The sequence below is a fragment of the Colobus angolensis genome, unplaced genomic scaffold, assembly GCF_000951035.1.
Source record: "Colobus angolensis palliatus isolate OR3802 unplaced genomic scaffold, Cang.pa_1.0 Scaffold279, whole genome shotgun sequence".
Classification (NCBI taxonomy): Eukaryota; Metazoa; Chordata; class Mammalia; order Primates; family Cercopithecidae; genus Colobus; species Colobus angolensis.
The window spans coordinates 931,108-950,612 of NW_012116032.1; the positions used below are offsets into that span (position 1 = coordinate 931,108).

The following is a 19,505-nucleotide window of genomic DNA, read 5'->3' on the forward strand; positions in this document are numbered from 1 at the left end:
AAGAAAAGTTTGAAGAATCAATAGATAAAGAAGATGAAAACCAAGATTGGTATCAAACAAACTAATCAGGAAAGAATATAAGGAGGAACATTCAGCAATGTGAAATTCAGCAGAAAAAAATCAAGAAAAAAAACAATTTTTGGGGTGAAAGAACAGTGAAAAAAGATTGCTGACAGCAAAAGAGGCTATTAATTGACAGAGTGACCTTTGAGATGTTGTAGAAGGGGGTCAACAAACTATGATCCATGAGGTCAAAGCTGCTGACATCTGTTTTTGTAAATAAAATTTTATTGGAACATAGTCACTTATTCAATTATGTTCTATCTACAGCTGCAATAGCAGAACTGAATAACATTGTGACATAGACAGGATTTTGCAAAGTTAAAAATATTTACTATATGGACCTTTACAGAAAAAGTTTGTGAATCCCTGTTTGTGGAAGACGAAATTGGGAATAAAGTTCAGGATATTTACATTTTGAAAGAAATATGGTTATTTCTACCGACACAGAAGAAAAAGAAGAGCAACAATGGGTGAAAAAACTGGAAATTGGAGGTGATAAAGAAGTAAATTGATGGAAAGCACCTCAGAGCCCACTTTTCTTTGTTAAGTCAAAAAGCTAGGATATCTGCTAAGTGAGATGGCATTGGCATAACTAGGAATTTTAGAGAAATAAAGATTTTGTAGCAATGCATATCTCTGAGTTATAAAAAGCAGAAATAGTACTATTGAGAGGAATGTGCAAGAAATTGCATTTTTTAAATATCTTTAAATTTTTATTTATACCCAACACCCGGTTGAAGAAATGAAATGTAATACTGTTTTTGAAGCCTCCATCCCTGATCTCTACTTCCTCCTCTATCCAAGAGAAAATTACTGTCCAGAAATTGTTGGTTATCATTCCCCTTACTATTGTTGCACATTCACTTTTATTTAATGTTGTTATACATTTATATATTGCATAAAAGTAACAATAAATATCCAGTATTCTTTTAAAATGTTCAAAGCTTTGTATAAACATTTTTAAAGGCCAGATTAGTTTTTAAAAAGTCAAATTGATTTTCTAGAAAATGAAAAATACAGTAATTGACTATATAACTTACTAGAAAGGTTAAACAGCAGATTAGACATAGTTCAAGAAAGAATTATTAAAATGGAAAGAGAGATGAAGGAATTAGCTAAAATGCAGCAGAAAGATAAAAGGACAGAAAATACAAATGAGTGATTAAGAGATGAAGAGAAAAGAAGGTCCAACATCATCTAGTGGGGGTTTTAGAGGGAGAAAGAGTACAAAGAAGAGGGAATCCTCTGAGTCAAGCAAAGAATATGAATCAAGGAGGGAACGATCAACTGTGTCAGATGCCGCTGACAGATAAGTCAGATGAAAACTGTGAACTTAATTTTTGAATTTAGCAATGTGGAGTTCACTGGTGACCTTAATATTAGCAGACATAGTTGAGTGCTGCAGCTGAAAGCCTGAATAGAAAGGAGTATTAGTTTTCTGTTGCTTCGTATCTCAAACTTAGCAGCTTCAACCAACACATACATTTTATTATCTCACAGTTTCTGTGGGTCAGGAGTCTGGGCACAGCTTAGCTGATCCTCAGCTCAGAGTCTCACAGGCTGCAATCAAGGTGTTGGTTAAACTATGTTCTCATCTGGAGGCTTGACAAGAGAAGACTAAACTTTCAAGTTCATCAGGTTGTTGGAGAGTTCATCTAAATAGAAATATATATATATATATATATATATATAGTATATTGAAATACTGATAGTGTTTTTCCCTAGTAAACTTATTACAGTGGATTTCATTTTCTTCTTTATCATTTGTTTGCAAAATTTTCTGCATTAAGCTTGTATTACTTATCTCAAAAAATAATATTTAACAAGAAATTCAAATGATTCTCTTTTCCAATAAAAGTCCACATTATTAGATGAATATGTACAGCTTTCTTCCTTAGCCCATCAATACTCCTAGTCTTGCAATTTACACTCTAGAAACACTGAACTACTTATGGTTTCAGTTTATAGTTCATCCTGCCACCTCCCACACCACAATACGATGCTTTGTCACTTAGTAACTGTTTTCATGCTGTTTTTATACCTACCAGAAAAATCACACCCCATGTCTTCTCATCCTTGAAGACTCACCTCATCCAACACCTCCTTCAAGAAATCTTCCCTGACATCCTTTATTCCCTTTCCCTCCCCACCACAACCCGGGTAAGGTACCCCTCTTTTGATGTCTTAAAATAACTGCAACTCTCATTTCACAATTATTATAGAAGCTAATAGACAATTATATCACATTATCTACTGTAGTTCAGTTATAATTATCTTGTGTATTATTTATCTATTGCTGCATGACAAATTAACCCCAAAACATAGAGGATTAAAACAACATTTATTACTTCTTACAGTTTCTATAGATCAGAAAGGGTGAGGAGGAGTGGCTTAACTGGGTAGTTCTGACTCAGTCTCTCTTAAGCTGGCAATCAGGATGTCAGCTGCAGCTCCAGTCCTCTGAAGGCTTCCCCAGGACTGGGGAATCTGCTCCCAAGCTCTCTCATATAGCTTTTGGCAAGGAGACCTCTTCCTTGCTGGCTGTGGGTCAGAGGCTTCTGTTCCTCACCATGTGGGCCTGTCCATAGAACAACATGGCAGCAGGAAAAATTGAAGGGAGAGAGAGGCGGAAGCCTCAGTGTCTTTTTATAACCTAATCTTGCCTCCGAAGTAACATATCATCTCATTTGTACTCTTTTGGTCCCCGGTCACACAGACCAACCCTTGTACAATGTGGGAGGGGACCAAAGGGGCATGGATACCAGCATGTGGGGATCACCGAGGGCACCTCGGAGATGGCTCTATCTCACCAGCCTGAATGAACTAGGCCTTCTGCCTCTTGGTACTCCCTAGCCCTGGCTTATTATAGTTCTGCATAATAATATGAAATACCAATAAGAATTATTTGCATCTTAGATGATCAGTAAGTGCTGATTAGCTTACTAACTCCTGCTACATAGGATGAGAGGCAATAAGAAAAGAAAGTCTGAGCTCTCCAGGCTTCAGAAAACCATTCTGCAACAATGTAGGGTGTGGACAGATGAGTGGATGGATGGAAGGACGAAAAGTTGGAAAGAAAAAGAAATAGCATTTCTCAGTCCTTCCTCTAACTTATCAAGAAACTTATTTTGCTTCCTTGTGTTTAAACTTTTCTGATTTTTCTCCCTCCATTCTTTAATATTTGTCTCATAGCAAACAAGATATTGAAAAATTTTCAAGTAATTCTTAGGAAAACTTCAGTATTTTTCTAAGTTGAACTAAGAAATTGACTTTTATTTTAATCTTTTGCTTGTGGAGTGAGTTGAGTTTTGAAATAACAATATTTAAAAAGCAAAGTTTGAGGAGTTCATTTCAACTTAAGGAGAGACAATCTTTGTTTCTTCAGATATCAGAAATGTCAGGCTTTTGTTACTGTCTTTTAGCAGTGCTATTATTTTGAAGATGATATTTGTTCTGTGTAGTTTGAATATACAGATGTCCTCTGCCTGAACAGTTCAGTAGAAACTAGGTGTAAAGTACAAGAAGCAAGCAAGAGAGGGTGAGAGAAAAAAAAAAATAAATCTCTTTATTATGGTGCATAAACCTTCAGTGTGAGGGAGCTTTGCAGCTGCACAAGGAGAAAAATGCATTCAAAAATATAATGCAAGTGTGAATAATCCTTTCTCGAATGCTGCTTGCAAACTGCTCCAGCTTTGTCAGGTGAACTTGAACCGGGCCATCAGATTTGCCCCCATTCCCATTGCACACTCTGTCTATCACCCCAGGGCATTCACCATCTTGACTGTTGTTTAAAGAGAACAAGCAATCCATCATTGAGCCAGGGAGTCACTTTCTCATAGAAAAGTAAAATCAGCATGTGACAGTACTCAGCCCTAGTGTTTTGCAGATTAAAATGATACATGGCGACTCACGTGTTACTAGGAGGATTAAGTCGGTTATCTTGTTCCATTGCCCAGACAAAAGAATTCCCCTCAAGCAGTAAGTGGGAGCTTTACAGAAGCTAAAATCATTGGGCTCAACTATACGGTGGTAAGACAGAGAATTTAACAAGAGAACAGAAAAAAAAAAAATGTTATTTTACATCTAAGCACATTTTTTTCCCCTGCAGGAGATAGTACAAAGAAGAATCCATCCCAAAAGGGGAGCTGTAAAATCTTTGTACAAGTCTCTGCTGTTTGAGATGCCAATTTTATTACTAGAGATGGACACACAATTTATTGTCTGACTGCCTCTACAATTGATTTAAATATGGTGAAATAAATGAGCAGCCGTTGGCCCTAGGGCTGTTAGCTTCAGAAGAGTAGGTTACAAATCCTGCAGCTACGGTATCAAGTTATTAACACTGTTATTCCATTGTGTGATCTACATAGTAATAAAATTTTCAATGGATCTCATATAGAAATGAGCTCACAACCAAAGGCTAGGATACAGCCTTTAATTTACGATGCTGAGGCACATATTTATCATATTACAGAAAATATTTTGTATATAATTGAATCTCTAACTGTGTTATATTCATTTTCAAAAGTAATGTTCAAAAAGAAAAAGATAAGTATAAATATCAAAGTATTTAATTTTAGATTAAATAAATGCATAAAGTTTTGCCATTCAGACCTTACACTGGAAATGGCACAGGTTAAAAAGAAAGAATTGTTTTTGAGTTGGTTTTTTTTTGTTGTTTGTTTGTTTGTTTTTTAGGTTCCCGTGCATTTCAGGCAACATTGTTGTTAGAAAATTCTTCACTATTTATTTTTCACTCATACTTTGCCACACCAAGTTCTTTCTTCAAGTACAAACCATTTTTCTAGACAAAAGGATTTCAAATCAAAGAATGCCCTATCTCTTTACTTTTAACTAAATTTTCAAACATTACATACCTTAATCAGTTGTACATTCTCCAAGTATGCTGTAAAAATAAGAGACAGCACTGGAGTATCTGTTTTCTCTGCTAAGGACAGACACCAGATTTAACCTTCTTTTTCTACACAAATCACAAAAAGGAGAGAGACTGCTGAAACACTTTTGTTAAACATTTGACATGGTCTCTCCCAATAACAGAAGGACCCACAGCGACTGGCTTTGAAGGGCTATGTTCCCAACATGATTTCAATAGGGAACATTCTCTCTGGACTGAGCACCTGGATCATGGGCAACGTTCCCTCGCGCACGACAGCAGTCACTGAGCCACCTGCATCAGAGAGGACAGGAGATGAGGGACAGGAGCCTCTGGCCAGCTGTATCCTTCTCCAGCCTCTGGGGCACGCTCGTGCAGAGGAGCCAGACCAGGCCAGGCCAGGCCAGCACACAAGCATTCTCTGAGTGGCTGGCCCCTTTGCTCCACTATACACAAGTTAGCAGGATCCTTCCACGGGTACAGATAAAGATTAAGAGCAATGGACCCCGGAGGTCTTTGAAATATGCCATGTGCCAAGACTCAAAACTATAAATTGTTCTGCCAGAGGCACCTGAAAATGTCTTAAGTCCTAGGACGTTGAGCCAAGTATTAAGGAAGATGATCTGAGATGGAGCTGGATATTAGAGAGGGCTCCACCATTCAGCATGATCTTGATAGCCTGCCACAGAATCGACCTGACGTCATCCCCTCCTGCCTTGTTTCCTCTCTCCATCCCTGTGGCACAATCTGCACTGTCTAAGCTGACCTGGAACACACGCTCAACAAAAGGCTATCCCTAAGCATCTTTAGACAACCTATAACAGTGAATTAAGCTTAGCATCTCTAAAACTCTGCATTGCCAAATATTAGCTTTTATTACACTTAACTCTTGATTATGAGAGGGGAGCAGGGAAATGTAAAGAATCACAAGTAAGACTATTGTTTAAGATGCATCCTACTTAGGCCAATAACAAATTTTTGTTGCTAGTTAGTGGCTATGTAGTAGCTGATGATTGGGAAACAGACAGCTCCAAATTGTTCCAGATGCCGAGAGAAGGCCAAACTTTGTCATCAATAACTTAAAAATTAGATTGAGATACAGCTCCAGATGCATTAAGCGCATTGGTCCTTTGGCATTTGTCAACTGCTTTACCTCCTTGTGCTAAAAATGCCGTGCGCAGAACATCCACCAACAACAGTGCAGCTCAAATGCTAAAAAGATGACTAAAAAATATACTTTAGGAAAGTTAGTGTTTTATAACAATCATTCCAGTTATCAATAAAATATTGTTTTCAGGAAGCATTTTATAAGTTGGCACAACTGACCCATGGAATGGCCAGGAGGGAGTGGAAACCTTTCTAAGTGATTTATTGATTTACTATAATGTTTTCCATTGGAAAGATTAATGATATATTCCACTTTGCTGAAAATTACTTCTCTTTTGCTCCTGCAAAATAATCCTAGAGTTAGTTTCTCTTTCAGACCCTGACAAAATTATATTTCTTACAAAAAGACTGAGAGAGCTACAGGCATCTAACTCTAAACTCAAAGTGTGATCTTTAAAGAAATACACTCACTTTTTTTTTTTTGAGAAAACTGTTTAAAAATCCAGACTGTGAAAGGCTGTTTCTCAGTGAGAAAGGTCACTCTGAGTGCAGCGTCCACAACATTAACGAGAAATGACCCTTGTCATCACTCTCGGCATGGGAGACAGAAGAAACAAATGAAAAGACACACCCAAAAGATGGTTTCTAGAACAGGCCACTTGGATAATAGATGAGACACTGTGCTCGTGGATCACAGGGGCCTCCAGAGGCTTTGTTCCCACTGTGTATTATGGTGTGCTGGGTGGCTTCGCAATGACAAAACTACGGGAACTTCAGAGTCTCAACCGGACTGCCATCTCAAAGTGATGAAAATGTTGTCTAACTTCAAAGGTTAAGAATATTTCCTCAGTAACATGTTTCCAGTTTTAACGTTGTATTCTCTTGATCACACATTCTTTCCCATGCAATCTTTTAGGGGAATAAATCAAGTGAAATATTTTTGTCCTATAATGGCCACACAGTATTCCTCCCTGTTATGTAGCTGTTGGTGAGAAGGACTTTGCTAAGCAGAATGAGCTTTGTTCTTGCCACAGCAAAGAAAGAGTTAAATTCTAGACCCAGCGGATCCCCTGCCAGCCCGGATGTGGAGGATAAGAATGGGTGCTCACTTTTCTCCCTATATTACCCAAATGCCTCTTTTGTGCCCCATCCCCATCTTCTACACTCTCCTCTTTCTCACTTTCTAAGGAGAAAAAATTGAAATTAGAAACAAAGATTTCTGACACTCTGAAGTAATTCACAGGGCTTCACTCACTTTTTTCAGGGCAATAGTTTTTAAACTCAGCTGGTGATTAGGTCCTCTCTAGTTCCACTGCAGTCACTCTCACTAGGCCTCCTTGAAGGGGAGTGTCCGGTGAAATTAGACAGGAATAGTCCCAGCTCTGCTGCTTACTAGCAGAGTGGCACTGAGCAAGTTGTCTGGCCTCTTTAGAGCCTTGGAGTATCCATATGTAAAACGGGTATAAAAATCCCTACCTGGGTTTTGCTGTGAGAATTAGAGGTAATGCCTATGAGGGACTTAGCACAGTGGCTGGCACTCTTTGGTGTTCAAATATAGGGTTTTTGTCTCTACTAAAAATACAAAAATTAGCCACGTATGGTGGCACACGCCTGTAATCCCAGCTACTTGGGGGGCTGAGGCAGGAGAATCTCCTGAACCCGGGAGACGGAGGTTACAGCGAGCCAAGATCACACCACTGCATTCCAACCTGGACAACAGAGCGAGACTCCACCTCAAACAAAACAAAACAAATATAGGATTTTATTGTCATTATTACTCCAACTGTTTTTCCAATGTAGTCCTGATGAATTCATTTACCCAGTCCCACTCTCACCAACTGTGGCAACCAAGATTAGTTAACTGCATGTGAACCCAGAATCTCCCCTAGACAGAGGGAGCAACCTTGGACCTAGGGAGAAGCCATTTCTGATCAGGGTAGGGAGTGGGAAGTGCAAATAATAACAGTAACAATAACAATTATAATAAATTATGTTTGTGTGGTTATTTACTGGTGCTTGTACATCATTATTATATCATCCTGAAATATTCTTTAAATTGCTGTTTTTGTAAGTCAAAATAGTCTAATGTTGGTAAATTCATCTGGCTTGACCTAAATAATACTCAAACGTAATTCTGTCATTCCATATCTCTCCAATCTCATCTCCAGGTAGTTCCATATCCTCCCAGCCATATGTGACTGCAATTCCCCAGATATGATGTGACTTCCCACAAATGTCTTCCAAAGCCCTTCCCTGTACCTGGTATATTCACTCCTACATTCCCCAGAACATTCTATCCTCCCTCCCCTGGAAACTATTACTTGTCCTTCAAGTGTCATCTCTCCAGGAAGACCTTCTCTGACTCTTCCACTACTCCCCTCTAGTAACACTAACACACACACACACACACACACACAGGCTCCATTACACCATCACAGACCTTTATAAGTAGGACCTCAATTGCACAGTAATTACTTGTTTATGTCTCTGCCTCCCCCCATTAGATTATGAGCACGTGAAAGCAGAGATTGTGAGTTCATTTTGGCAGCCCCAGTGCCTAGCCTGGCACTTGGTTGTTAATAAGGCCTTGCTGAATGAAAGAATTAAATCATTAAAAATCGCAAGATTAATTAAGAGTGTGGTTTTATGATTGACCCATTGTGGCATAACTCTTAGTGTAATACAGTATTTAACATTGTGCCTTGAATATAGCACGTGTTCCATAAATGTTTGTGAACTGAATGAATGAATGATGGCAGGTGAAAAATCTCTTAATTAGATCCAGAGGGTCCTCTTTATTTGTACAATCCAAATAAGAAAGGCGTTCTCAGACACTGAAAGAAGCTATGCTGACATCTTTGTCTTACAAAAGACTCATCTGAATAATAATGAGTGTGGAAAATGGATTAGCTCCTGGGCGGACAGGGTTTTTTTTGTTGTTGTTTGTTTATTTGCTTTTGTTTTTTGTCTCAGTGAAAAAGTAAAAATGCTTGAGTGCTCTATCATTTAGGGAGATTCAGCCCATCTTCTTTTCTATGATTTTGATTTTAGTGCTGATTTAATTAAGAAAATTAAACCATTTGTGGTACATGAATAAAACTGGTGAAAAATAATGGTTACCAGTATTTTATTATTGTTGATTTTTATCACTATTATATATCTGTAAACCAGATAATGCTGGAGAAATTAATTGCCATCTGTTCTTAGACTGAAGGAATAGGGCATCATTATCTCCAGGAGTACTCTAATACCGTGTGACCAAATGTACTGATAATCCAATTTTTTAAGATCAGTAAATGTTTTTAACCTATATTATATGTATTATTACATGATATGCTTCAGATAAAGCATGAATTACTTTTAAAACAAGTGATAAAGAGGGCCTAAATTTAGTGATTCTGGCTCAGAAACCAGGTGTTTTAAGTGCATTGAGAAGGGTATTCTTCAAGTTTCATGAATTAAAGAGTGTGGTTCCTCCTTTATCCAGAGCAACTAACGATTATTGAGACTCCAAGATTAAAGGCACATCATGAAACTAAAACAGGCATTTAAACTTCCTGTGCCAAAATGCTGCCTTTGTTTCCCATTTCTTTCCTGATTAATCTCAGGATCATTCTTCATTACTACTACCCAAGGGATAAAAGAGGATTAATAGTATCAACTTCAAAAGTTTTGTGAGAGTTAGAAAGAGCACATGTAACATTGCTAGGATGGTACCTGACACAGAGTAAATGTTTCATCAGTGGTTGTTGTTGCTATTTTTTTTATCATTATTTATCCACCATATTATCATCCTTTAAACCAAAGCTGAGTTAGAGTTAGCAATATTAGTTGTGTTTTCCACTTGAGCTAAGATTAGTTCCTAGATGAATGCCAGTTGCTTTAATTCTCACTTACTGATAGAATCTGCTTTCTGTATCACTAACCTCCACACTTGAGTATTCAAGTTTTGTTTCATAGTGTTGCCTCCATGCTTTCTGTGATCGGTCTCTGCTATAAGTCCACTCAACATCATTAATCTTTCATCCTGATTATGAAAATGTGGTTTTCCAAAAGTATTTGTACTGATAACACATGGTCACAAAATTATTTACATTAAGTGTTGCAGCCTCACACAGCTCCAGAGAGTCCCACTCACTTGAAATCAACACGCATTAGTGATCTATTGCTGCCTAACAAACTACCAGACATTTAGCAGCTTAAAACAATACCTGTTCATTATCTCACGTTCTATAGGTCAGAAATCCCGGATGGTATGACTGGGACCTCAGCTCAGGGTATCACAGGGCTAAAATCAATCTGTCAGCTGGTTATGTTCTCTTCTGGAGCTTGGGATCATCTTCCAATCTCATTCCTGCTGTTGGTAAAATTCAGTTCCTTGTGGTTGTAGAACGGAGGTGGCTGTTTCCTTGTTGGCTGTTAGCTGGGTTTGCCCTCAGCTACTTGTAGCCACTCTGTGGTCCTTGTACGGAACCTGTCCAGCATCAAGGCGAAGAACAGCACACTAAATCCTTCTCATGCTTCAGATTTCTCTGACTTCTCCTGCTTCCAGTCATAGAAAACTTTCTGCTTTAAAAGGGGTCAACTAATTGAGTCAGGCCCACCTGGACAATCCCCACGTTTTAAAGTGAACTGACTTTCGACCAGGCATGTTGGCTTACACATGTAATCCTAGCACTTTGAGGAGGATGAGACAGGCAGATCACTTGAGGTCAGGAGTTCAAGCCCAGCCTTGGCAACATGGTGAAACCTCATCTCTACTAGAAATACAAAAATTAGCCAGCAGTGGTGGTTCGCGCCTGTAATCCCAGCTACTCGAGAAGCTGAGGCATGAGAATCACTTGAACCCAGTAGGCAGAGGTTGCAGTGAGCTGAGATCACACTACTGCACTCCAGCCTGGGCAACAAAGAGAGACTCTGTCTTAATTAATTAATTAATTAACTCATTAATTAACTTATTAATTAAGTTAAGGTAACTGACTTGGGACTTTATGTGTTCAAAATTCCTTTACAGCAGTACCTGCATTATTGTTTGAACAACCAAGAGATAAGAATCTTGGGGGAGGGCATCTTTAGAGTGTTGCCTACCACATAATGTGAGTTCGATGTGCTCCTGGTTCTGAGATGCTGGGTTTCAAACACTTTTTAAGGTTTTCAGATGCAAAGAACACAGGCTTGTTTAAGGAAAGTTAAATAGGATACACATGATACAAGAGGTAGTCTCACAGTTCCGAGTCCAGTGGGGACGGTGGGAGCAATGACAATCTGAGATGGTAGGAGCGGTTGTGTGAAGATGGGAGTTTCACAGAGGAAATGACATTTACCTGATGATCACAGGGCCTTCACACCCCTTCCTGTCAGGGGCTGAGACATTCCATACACCAAGCTTGGGTGATGAGGAATTTGAAATCTCACCTATCTCCTTGGATTCTGATTCCTCATTGGCTGTTTCAGATGTGGTTGACCACTTTGATGACCTGGCAGACCCTTCCTCTTCACAGAATGGCAGTTTTTCAGCCCAGTATGGGGTCCAGACATTGAACATACCTCTGGGTATGACCCATGGCTTGATGGAGCAGGGCAGGGATCCTCAGTGGAGGCTTGATCATGGACTTGGACTACTCTATAGGAACTCAGTATACTGCCAACCCACCTGTTACAATTGATGTACCAACAACAGACATGACATCTGACTTGATAGGGCATAGCCAGTTGACCACCATTGATCAGTCAGAACTGAGTTTCCAACTGGGTTTGAGCTCAGGGGGTGGCACCATCTTGCCACCTGCCCAGTCACCTGAAGATCGTCTTTCAACCACCCCTTCACCTATTAGTTCACTTCACGAGGATGGTGTTGAGGATTTCCGGAGGCAACTTCCCAGCCAGAAGACAGTGGTGGTGGAAGCAGGGAAAAAGCAGAAGGTCCCAAAGAAGAGAAAAAAGAAAGATCCTAATAAACATCAGAAACCAGTTTCAGCATATGCTTTATTCTTTCATGATACACAGGCTGCCATCAAGGGACAGAATCCTAATGCCACTTTTGGTGAGGTTTCAAAAATTGTGGCCTCCATGTGGGATAGTCTCGGAGAGAAGCAAAAACAGGTATATAAGAGGAAAACTGAAGCTGCCAAGAAAGAGTATCTGAAGGCATTGACTGCTTACAAAGACAACCAAGAGTGTCAGGCCACTGTGGAAACAGTGGAATTGGATCCAGCACCACCATCACAAACTCCTTCTCCATCTCCTATGGCTACTGTTGACCCAGTATCTCCAGTACCAGCTTCAGTAGAGCCCCCTGCCCTGTCCCCATCCACTGTTAACTCCACCCTTTCATCCTATGTGGCAAACCAGGCATCTTCGGGAGTTGGGGGTCAGCCCAATATCACCAAGTTGATTATTACCAAATAAACGTTGCCCTCTTCCATTACTATGTCTGAAGGAGGGATGGTTACTGTCATCCCAGCCACAGTGGCGACCTCCCAGGGGCTCCAACTAGGCCAAACCAGTACCGCTACTCTCCAGCCCAGTCAACAAGCCCAGATTGTCACTTGGTCAGTGTGGCAGGCAGCAGCAGCTGCTGCTGCTTCTATGCAACAGCCTCCACCCCAACTATAGCCCCCTCCATTACAACAGACGCCACAGCCTCCGACTCAGCAGCAAGTTACCATTCCACAGCAGCCTCCTCCACTCCAGGCCATGAAATAGCTTCCACCTCAGAAAGTCTGAATCAATTTATAGCAACAGCTATCTCCTCTGCAGATCAAGAGTGTGCCTCTACCCACTTTGAAAGTGCAGACTACCCTAGTCCCACCAACTGTGGATAGTCCTGAGCAGCCTATGAAAAGTAGCCCTGAGGCCCATACAGTGGAGGTAACTTCTCCAGAGACTATCTGTGAGATGATCACAGATGTAGTTCCTGAGGTTTAGTCCCCTTCTCTGATAGATGTTGAATTGGTGAGTAGGTCTCCTGTGGCACTGTCACCCCAGCTTCGATGTTTGAGTTCTGGTTGTGAGAACACTTCCATTGTGAGTAAGGACTGGAACAATGAATACCGCAGCAATGAGTGTGTGGTGAAGCACTGCAGGGATGTATTCTTGGTCTGGGTAGCCTCTAGAAATTCAAACACAGTGGTGTTTGTGAAATAGTCCTTCCTGTTCTCCAAGCCAGTGAAGAGTTATCTGCTGGGAACACGTCCAAGAGCCTGTTTTTGAAACACAAGCTGGGCTTCTGGTAATGCCTGATCACAACCCATGATGGCTGTTCATGTTTCCCCCCAATTTTCTCCCTTCAGCAGAGGCCAGATTATAGAGCAGGGCCACTGAACTTGCTGTAATCTGGAGATGCTTTTTACTTTCAACCACAAGTAGAAATAACAGTGGTAATAGCAGATGAAAGGGTGAAGGGAGTAAGGGCAAGCAAAGCATAGAGAAGGTAGGGGTGGTGGTGGGGTTGAAGAAACTTGTTAGTATAATTGTCATAGGACTTGCCTAAAATATTATTAAAATGATGGGAGTGTACTCAGCTTTGAGCCTAGGGGGAAGAAAAAGAAAAAGAAATGGTCTCACATGAAAATCCAAGACCAGAAACAAACGGAACCTCACAGCAGGAACTAGTGAATCCTTGCCCTGGTGATTTGCCATTAACAAAATTTATGAAGTCTTCTTGATTGTATTCTTTCTATATTTCAAGTTTAAATTTCTAGAGTTCTGCTTTCATTTAGGATGTAAAACATCATAAGAGAAATGACTCTCACCCTAGCAATTGGAAAAAGACAGGAAATCCACAAACTTTTCATGAGCCCACTGAAGAGCTAAGGTTACTGGCCAACCAAATAAATTAAATTCCAAAAAATTACAAGCCGCTTCAATGAGAGAGAGGACACGCAAACAAACTCTTGCCATTGGCAGAGCATAGAAAAAAGAGACGACCACCATGTAAGTCAGTTAGAAGAAATCAGCTGAAAGTTTAGTAGATTCTTAAAAGCCAGTTGTGGACTAAAGTATCAGTTTGAAATAACTGAGAGTCCAAGACACAAGATGATTTTGCCCTAATTTACTAGCTCGTTTTCACTGCCCTCCACTGGAGGCTCATGAGAAAATCTAGAGATGAATAGGCATGCAGGAGGTCATCAGTGGTACAGGCACAGAGAAAATTTTCAGTTGCCCCTGCGGGAAAGATATGAACTCCACCCAGCTATGTGGATCCTTCTGTCATAGAAAGAAAAAACCTGAAATGACTGGAGGTAAGGCAAGAATTTTGTTGCTTCTAGTTGATGACTAGAAGCAAAGGTCCTCTGGCCCTGGGAAATAGCAGGGAAAACTCTTGGACTCAGGATCCTGCACTGGTATAAAGAGAAGTGTGCTACTTCTGGGAACAGGCAGGAAACTGTTTTCTATCCATGGCCCAGTGACCCACAGATCAGAGTTCAACAGGCACTGGGAGAAAGGGTAGGCAAGAAACACTGATGAGGCTTCATTTCTGAGACCCAGGCATGCAAGTCTGCCTAAAATTGAAACTATGTTAGGAAAATAAAAATTCTCTCTTCCCATGATAAACCTAGTCCACAATAACAAGCAATAGTATTTTACCACTGAAGAAGGATAAAGAACAAGGAAACAGATTCCACTCCCCGCCCCAACCACCACCATCATGGTATGGATATGGAAGGAGCACAGAAAGCTGAGGATAGAGCAGGAACAATGAGAAAAAACAAAACAAAGATGAAAACCTCCACTATCCAAGGCCTGCCCCACTCTAAGCACAAAGAAGCATCGGCCCACCACTGAAGAAATTCAGAGCTAGCACTGCAATGAAGATAATGAGAGCAACAATAAAACCCAAACCCAGTGCATGTCTGCCTAGACTAACTCAATGCCCAACATAACAGCCAAGCAAAAGAAAATGCATGTCCATTTCCAGGTGTAAATATTATTTATCTCAGCTTCTATCATTCTTCCACAAAGGATGTCTAGCATTCACTCAAATGATAGGAGACTTTAAGAGCATGCAAAAACAACCCATTGTCAAGAGATAAAGCAATTGACAAAACCAGACTCAGAGATGACCCAGATGTTGAGAGTATCATACAGAGATTTTAAAATCACACTGATTAATTTTGAAATTTAATAGAAAATGTGGACAGCATGCATGAACAGACAGGGAGTTCAGTAAAGACACAAACTATTTTTACAAGAGTCAAATGGGAATGCTTGAAATAAATGAACACACATACACACATAATACCAACAGTGAAGATTTCACTATATGTGCTTACCAGTAGGCTGAACACAGCTCAGAAAAGATTTGGTGAATTTGAAAATAGATCAGTACAAGGCAGAAAACTAACAAAGATATTCGGGGCCTGAACTCTACATTTGACCTAATGGGCCTAACAGACATCTATAGAACTCTCCAACTAAAAACAACAGAATATACATTCTTCTCATCTGCACATGGCACATGAACTAAAATTAACCACATAATCGCCATAAAACAACCCTCAGAAAACTAAAACAACAAATCGAAATCATGCCAAACACACTCCTAGAACATGGTACAATAAAAAATAGAAATGAATTCTAAGAAAATAACTCAAAACTATACAATTACATGGAAATTAACTGATCTTCTACTGAATGACCTTTGTGTGAACAATGAAATTAAGGCAGAAATCATTAAATTCTTTGAAACTAATTAGAACAAAGATACAACATACCAGAATCTCTGGGACACAGCCAAAGTAGTGTTAAGAGGGAAGTTAATAGCACTAAACACCCACACCAAAAGTTAGGAAGATATGAAATTAACAACCTAACATCATACCTAGAGAAACTAGAGAAACAAGAGCAAACCAACTCCAAAACTAGCAGAAGGCAAGAAGTAACCAAAATGAGAGCTGAACTGAAGGAAATTGAGATGTGAAAAATCATACAAAAGACCAATGAATCTGGGGGTTTCATATTTGAAAGGATAAATAAGATTCACAGACCACTAGCTAGACTAATAAAGAAAAAAGAGACAAGATCCAAATAAACACAATCAGAAATGAAAAAGGGGACATTACCACTGACCCCACAGAAATACAAAAAAAAAAAAAAAAATGTTAAGAGACTACTATAAACACCTCTATGCACACAAACTAGAAAAACCTAGAAGAAATGGATAAATTCCTGGAAACATACAACCTCCCAAAATTAAACCAGGAAAAAATTGAATCCCTGGACAGACCAATAATAAGTTCCAGAATTGAATCAGTAATAAAAGGCCTACCAACCAGAAAAAGCTCACCACATGAATTCATACCCATATTTTTCCAGACGTATAAAGAAGAGCATATACCATTCCTACTGAAACTATTTCAAAAAATTAAGGATGAGGGATTCCTTCCTAACTCATTCTCTGAAACCAGCATCATCCTGATACCAAAACCTGGCAGAGACACAACAGCGAAAAGGAAAACCTCAGGCCACTACCCTTGATGAATATACATGCAAAAATCCTCAACAAAATATCAGCAAACTGAATGCAGCACCATATAAAACCTAAGCCACCACAATCAAGGGGGGTTTATCCCTGGGATGCAAACTTGGTTTAATGTATGTAAATCAATAAATATGATTATTTTCATAAACAGAACTAAAAACAAAAATCACATGATTATCTCAATCGATGCAGAAAAGACTTTCAATAAAATTCAACATCCTTCAAGTTAAAAACCCTCAAAGAACTAAGCATTGAAGGCAGTAAATAGTAAAAGTAGTAAAAGCCATCTGTGACAAACCCACAGCCAATATCATACTGAATGGGCAAAAGCTGAAAGCATTCCTCTTGAGAATTGCAATAAGACAAGGATGCCCACTCTCACCACTCCTATTCAACATAGTACTAGAAGTACTAGCCAACATAATCTGGCAAGAGAAAGAAAAAGAAGGCATCCAAATAGAAAGAGAGGAAGTCAAAAAATCCGTGTTTGGAGACAATATGCTTCTATATATAGAAAATCCCATAGTCTGTGCCCAAAGGCTCCTAGATCTAATAAACAACTTCAGCAAAGTTTCAGGATACAAAGTCAATGTATAAAAATCCATAGCATTTTATACACCACCAGTGTGCAAGATGATAGACAAATCAATAACACAATCCCATCCACAATAGCCACAAAAAGAATGAAATACCTAGGAATACAGCTAACCAGTCAAAGTTGTCTACAATGAGAATTACAAAACACTGCTCAAAAAAGTCAGAGAAGACACAAACAAATGGAAAAACATTCCATGGTCATGGATAGGAAGAATCAATATTGTTAAAATGGCAATATTGCCCAAAGCAATTTACAGATTCAATGCTATTCCTATTGAACTACTAGTGACATTCTTCACATAACTTGAAAAAACTATTTTTAAATTCATATGGAAGCAAAAGAGAGCTCAAATAGCCAAGGCAATTCTAAACAAAAAGAAAAAGCCTGGAGGCATCACATTACCTGCCTTCAAACTATACTACAAGGCTAGGAACCAAAACAGCATGGTACTGATATAAAAACAGATACATAGACCAATGGAATAGAAAAGAAAACCTAGAAATAAAGCTGCACCCCTACAACCATTTGATCTTGAACAAAGTTTACAAAAGCAAGCAATGAAGAAAACTCCTAATATGGTTTGGCTCTGTATCCCCGCCCAAATCTCACCTTGAATTATAATAATCCCGCCGGGCGCGGTGGCTCAAGCCTGTAATCCCAGCACTTTGGGAGGCCGAGACGGGCGGATCACAAGGTCAGGAGATCGAGACCATCCTGGCTAACACGGTGAAACCCCGTCTCTACTAAAAAAATACAAAAAACTAGCCGGGCGAGGTGGCGGGCGCCTGTAGTCCCAGCTACTCGGAGGCTGAGGCAGGAGAATGGCGTAAACCCGGGAGGCGGAGCTTGCAGTGAGCTGAGATCCGGCCACTGCACTCCAGCCCAGGCGACAGAGCGAGACTCCGTCTCAAAAAAAAAAAAAAAAAAAATCCCTACGTGTCAAGTGCAGGACAGGTGGAGATAACTGAATCATGGGGTGGTTTCTCTCATGCTGTTCTCCTGATAGTGACTGAGTTCTCACAAGATCTGATGGTTTTATAAGGGGCTTCACCCTTTGTTCTGCACTCGTTCTCTCTCTGGCTGCCCTGTGAAGAGGTGCCTTCTGCCACGATTGTAAGTTTCCTGAGACCTCCCCAGCCATGCTGAACTATGAGTCAATTAAACCTCTTTTCTTTATAAATTACCTAGTTTCAAGTATGTCTTTATTAGCAGCATGAGAAAAAAATTAATACAACTCCCAATTTGATAAACGATGGTGAGACAACTTATTAGCCATATGCAGAAGGTTGAAGCTGGACCCCTTTCTTACACCATACAAAATTCAACTCAAGATAGATTGAAGACTTAAATGTAAAACCTAAAACTATATATATATAAAAAACCCTGCTAGATAACCTAGAAAATACCATTCTGGACATCAGCCTTGGCAAAGATTTCATGACAAAGGCTCCAAAAGTAACTGCAACAAAAACAAAAAATTACAAATGGGACCAAATAAAACTAAAGAGCTTTGGTACAGGAAAAGAAACTATCAACAGAGTAAACAACCTACGAAGTGGAAGAACGTATTTGCAAACTATGCTTCTGATAAAGGTCTAATACCCAGAATCTATAAGGAACTTAAACAAATTTACCAGTCATTAAAAAAACAAACAACCCCATTAAAAAGTGGGCAAGGGACATGAACAGACACTTTTCAAAATAAGACATACACGTGGTCGACAAACATATTTAAAAAATGCTCAACATCACTAATCGTTAGAGAAATGCAAATCAAAACCACAATGAGATACTGTAAGATGGTGTAAGATACCAGTCGCAATAGCTATTATAAAAAAGTAAAAAAAAAACAGATGCTGGAAAGCTTCCAGAGAAAAGGGAATGCTTATACACTGCTGGTGGGAATGTAAGGTAGTTCAGTAGTTGTGAAAAGCAGTGTGGTAATTTCTCAAAGATCTTAAAAAGAAGTACCATTTGAACCAGCAATTCCATTATTGGGTATATACCCCCCCAAAATATAAATTGTTCTACCATAAAGACACATGTACATATATGCTCATCCCATGTGTGTTCACAATACATATATATATATGTGTGTTCACCTATATATATGTTCACATGTACATATATGCTCATCGCAGTACTGTTCACAATAGCAAAGACATGAAGCCAACTTAGGTGCCCATCGGTGGTGGATGAGATAAAGAAAATACATATGTGGAACACTATGCAGCCATAGCAAAGAATGAGATCATGTTCTTGGCAGCAACATGGATGGAGCTAGAGGCCATAACCCAAGTAAACTAACACAGGAACAGAAAACCAAATACCCCATATTCTCACTTCTTTTTTTTTTTTTT

The 19,505-nt window shown here is 39.5% G+C and overlaps 1 protein-coding gene across 1 annotated transcript; it reads left to right on the forward strand.

Moving 5' to 3' along the window:
* The first annotated feature begins 488 nt into the window (after window positions 1-488).
* Window positions 489-13,210, forward strand: LOC105516267 (TOX high mobility group box family member 4-like). The gene is given in 5 exon segments (XM_011948382.1): window positions 489-566; window positions 5,122-5,299; window positions 11,519-11,617; window positions 11,694-12,285; window positions 12,880-13,210. Coding segments are annotated over 5 exon segments (1,278 nt in total).
* The last annotated feature ends 6,295 nt before the right edge of the window (window positions 13,211-19,505 follow it).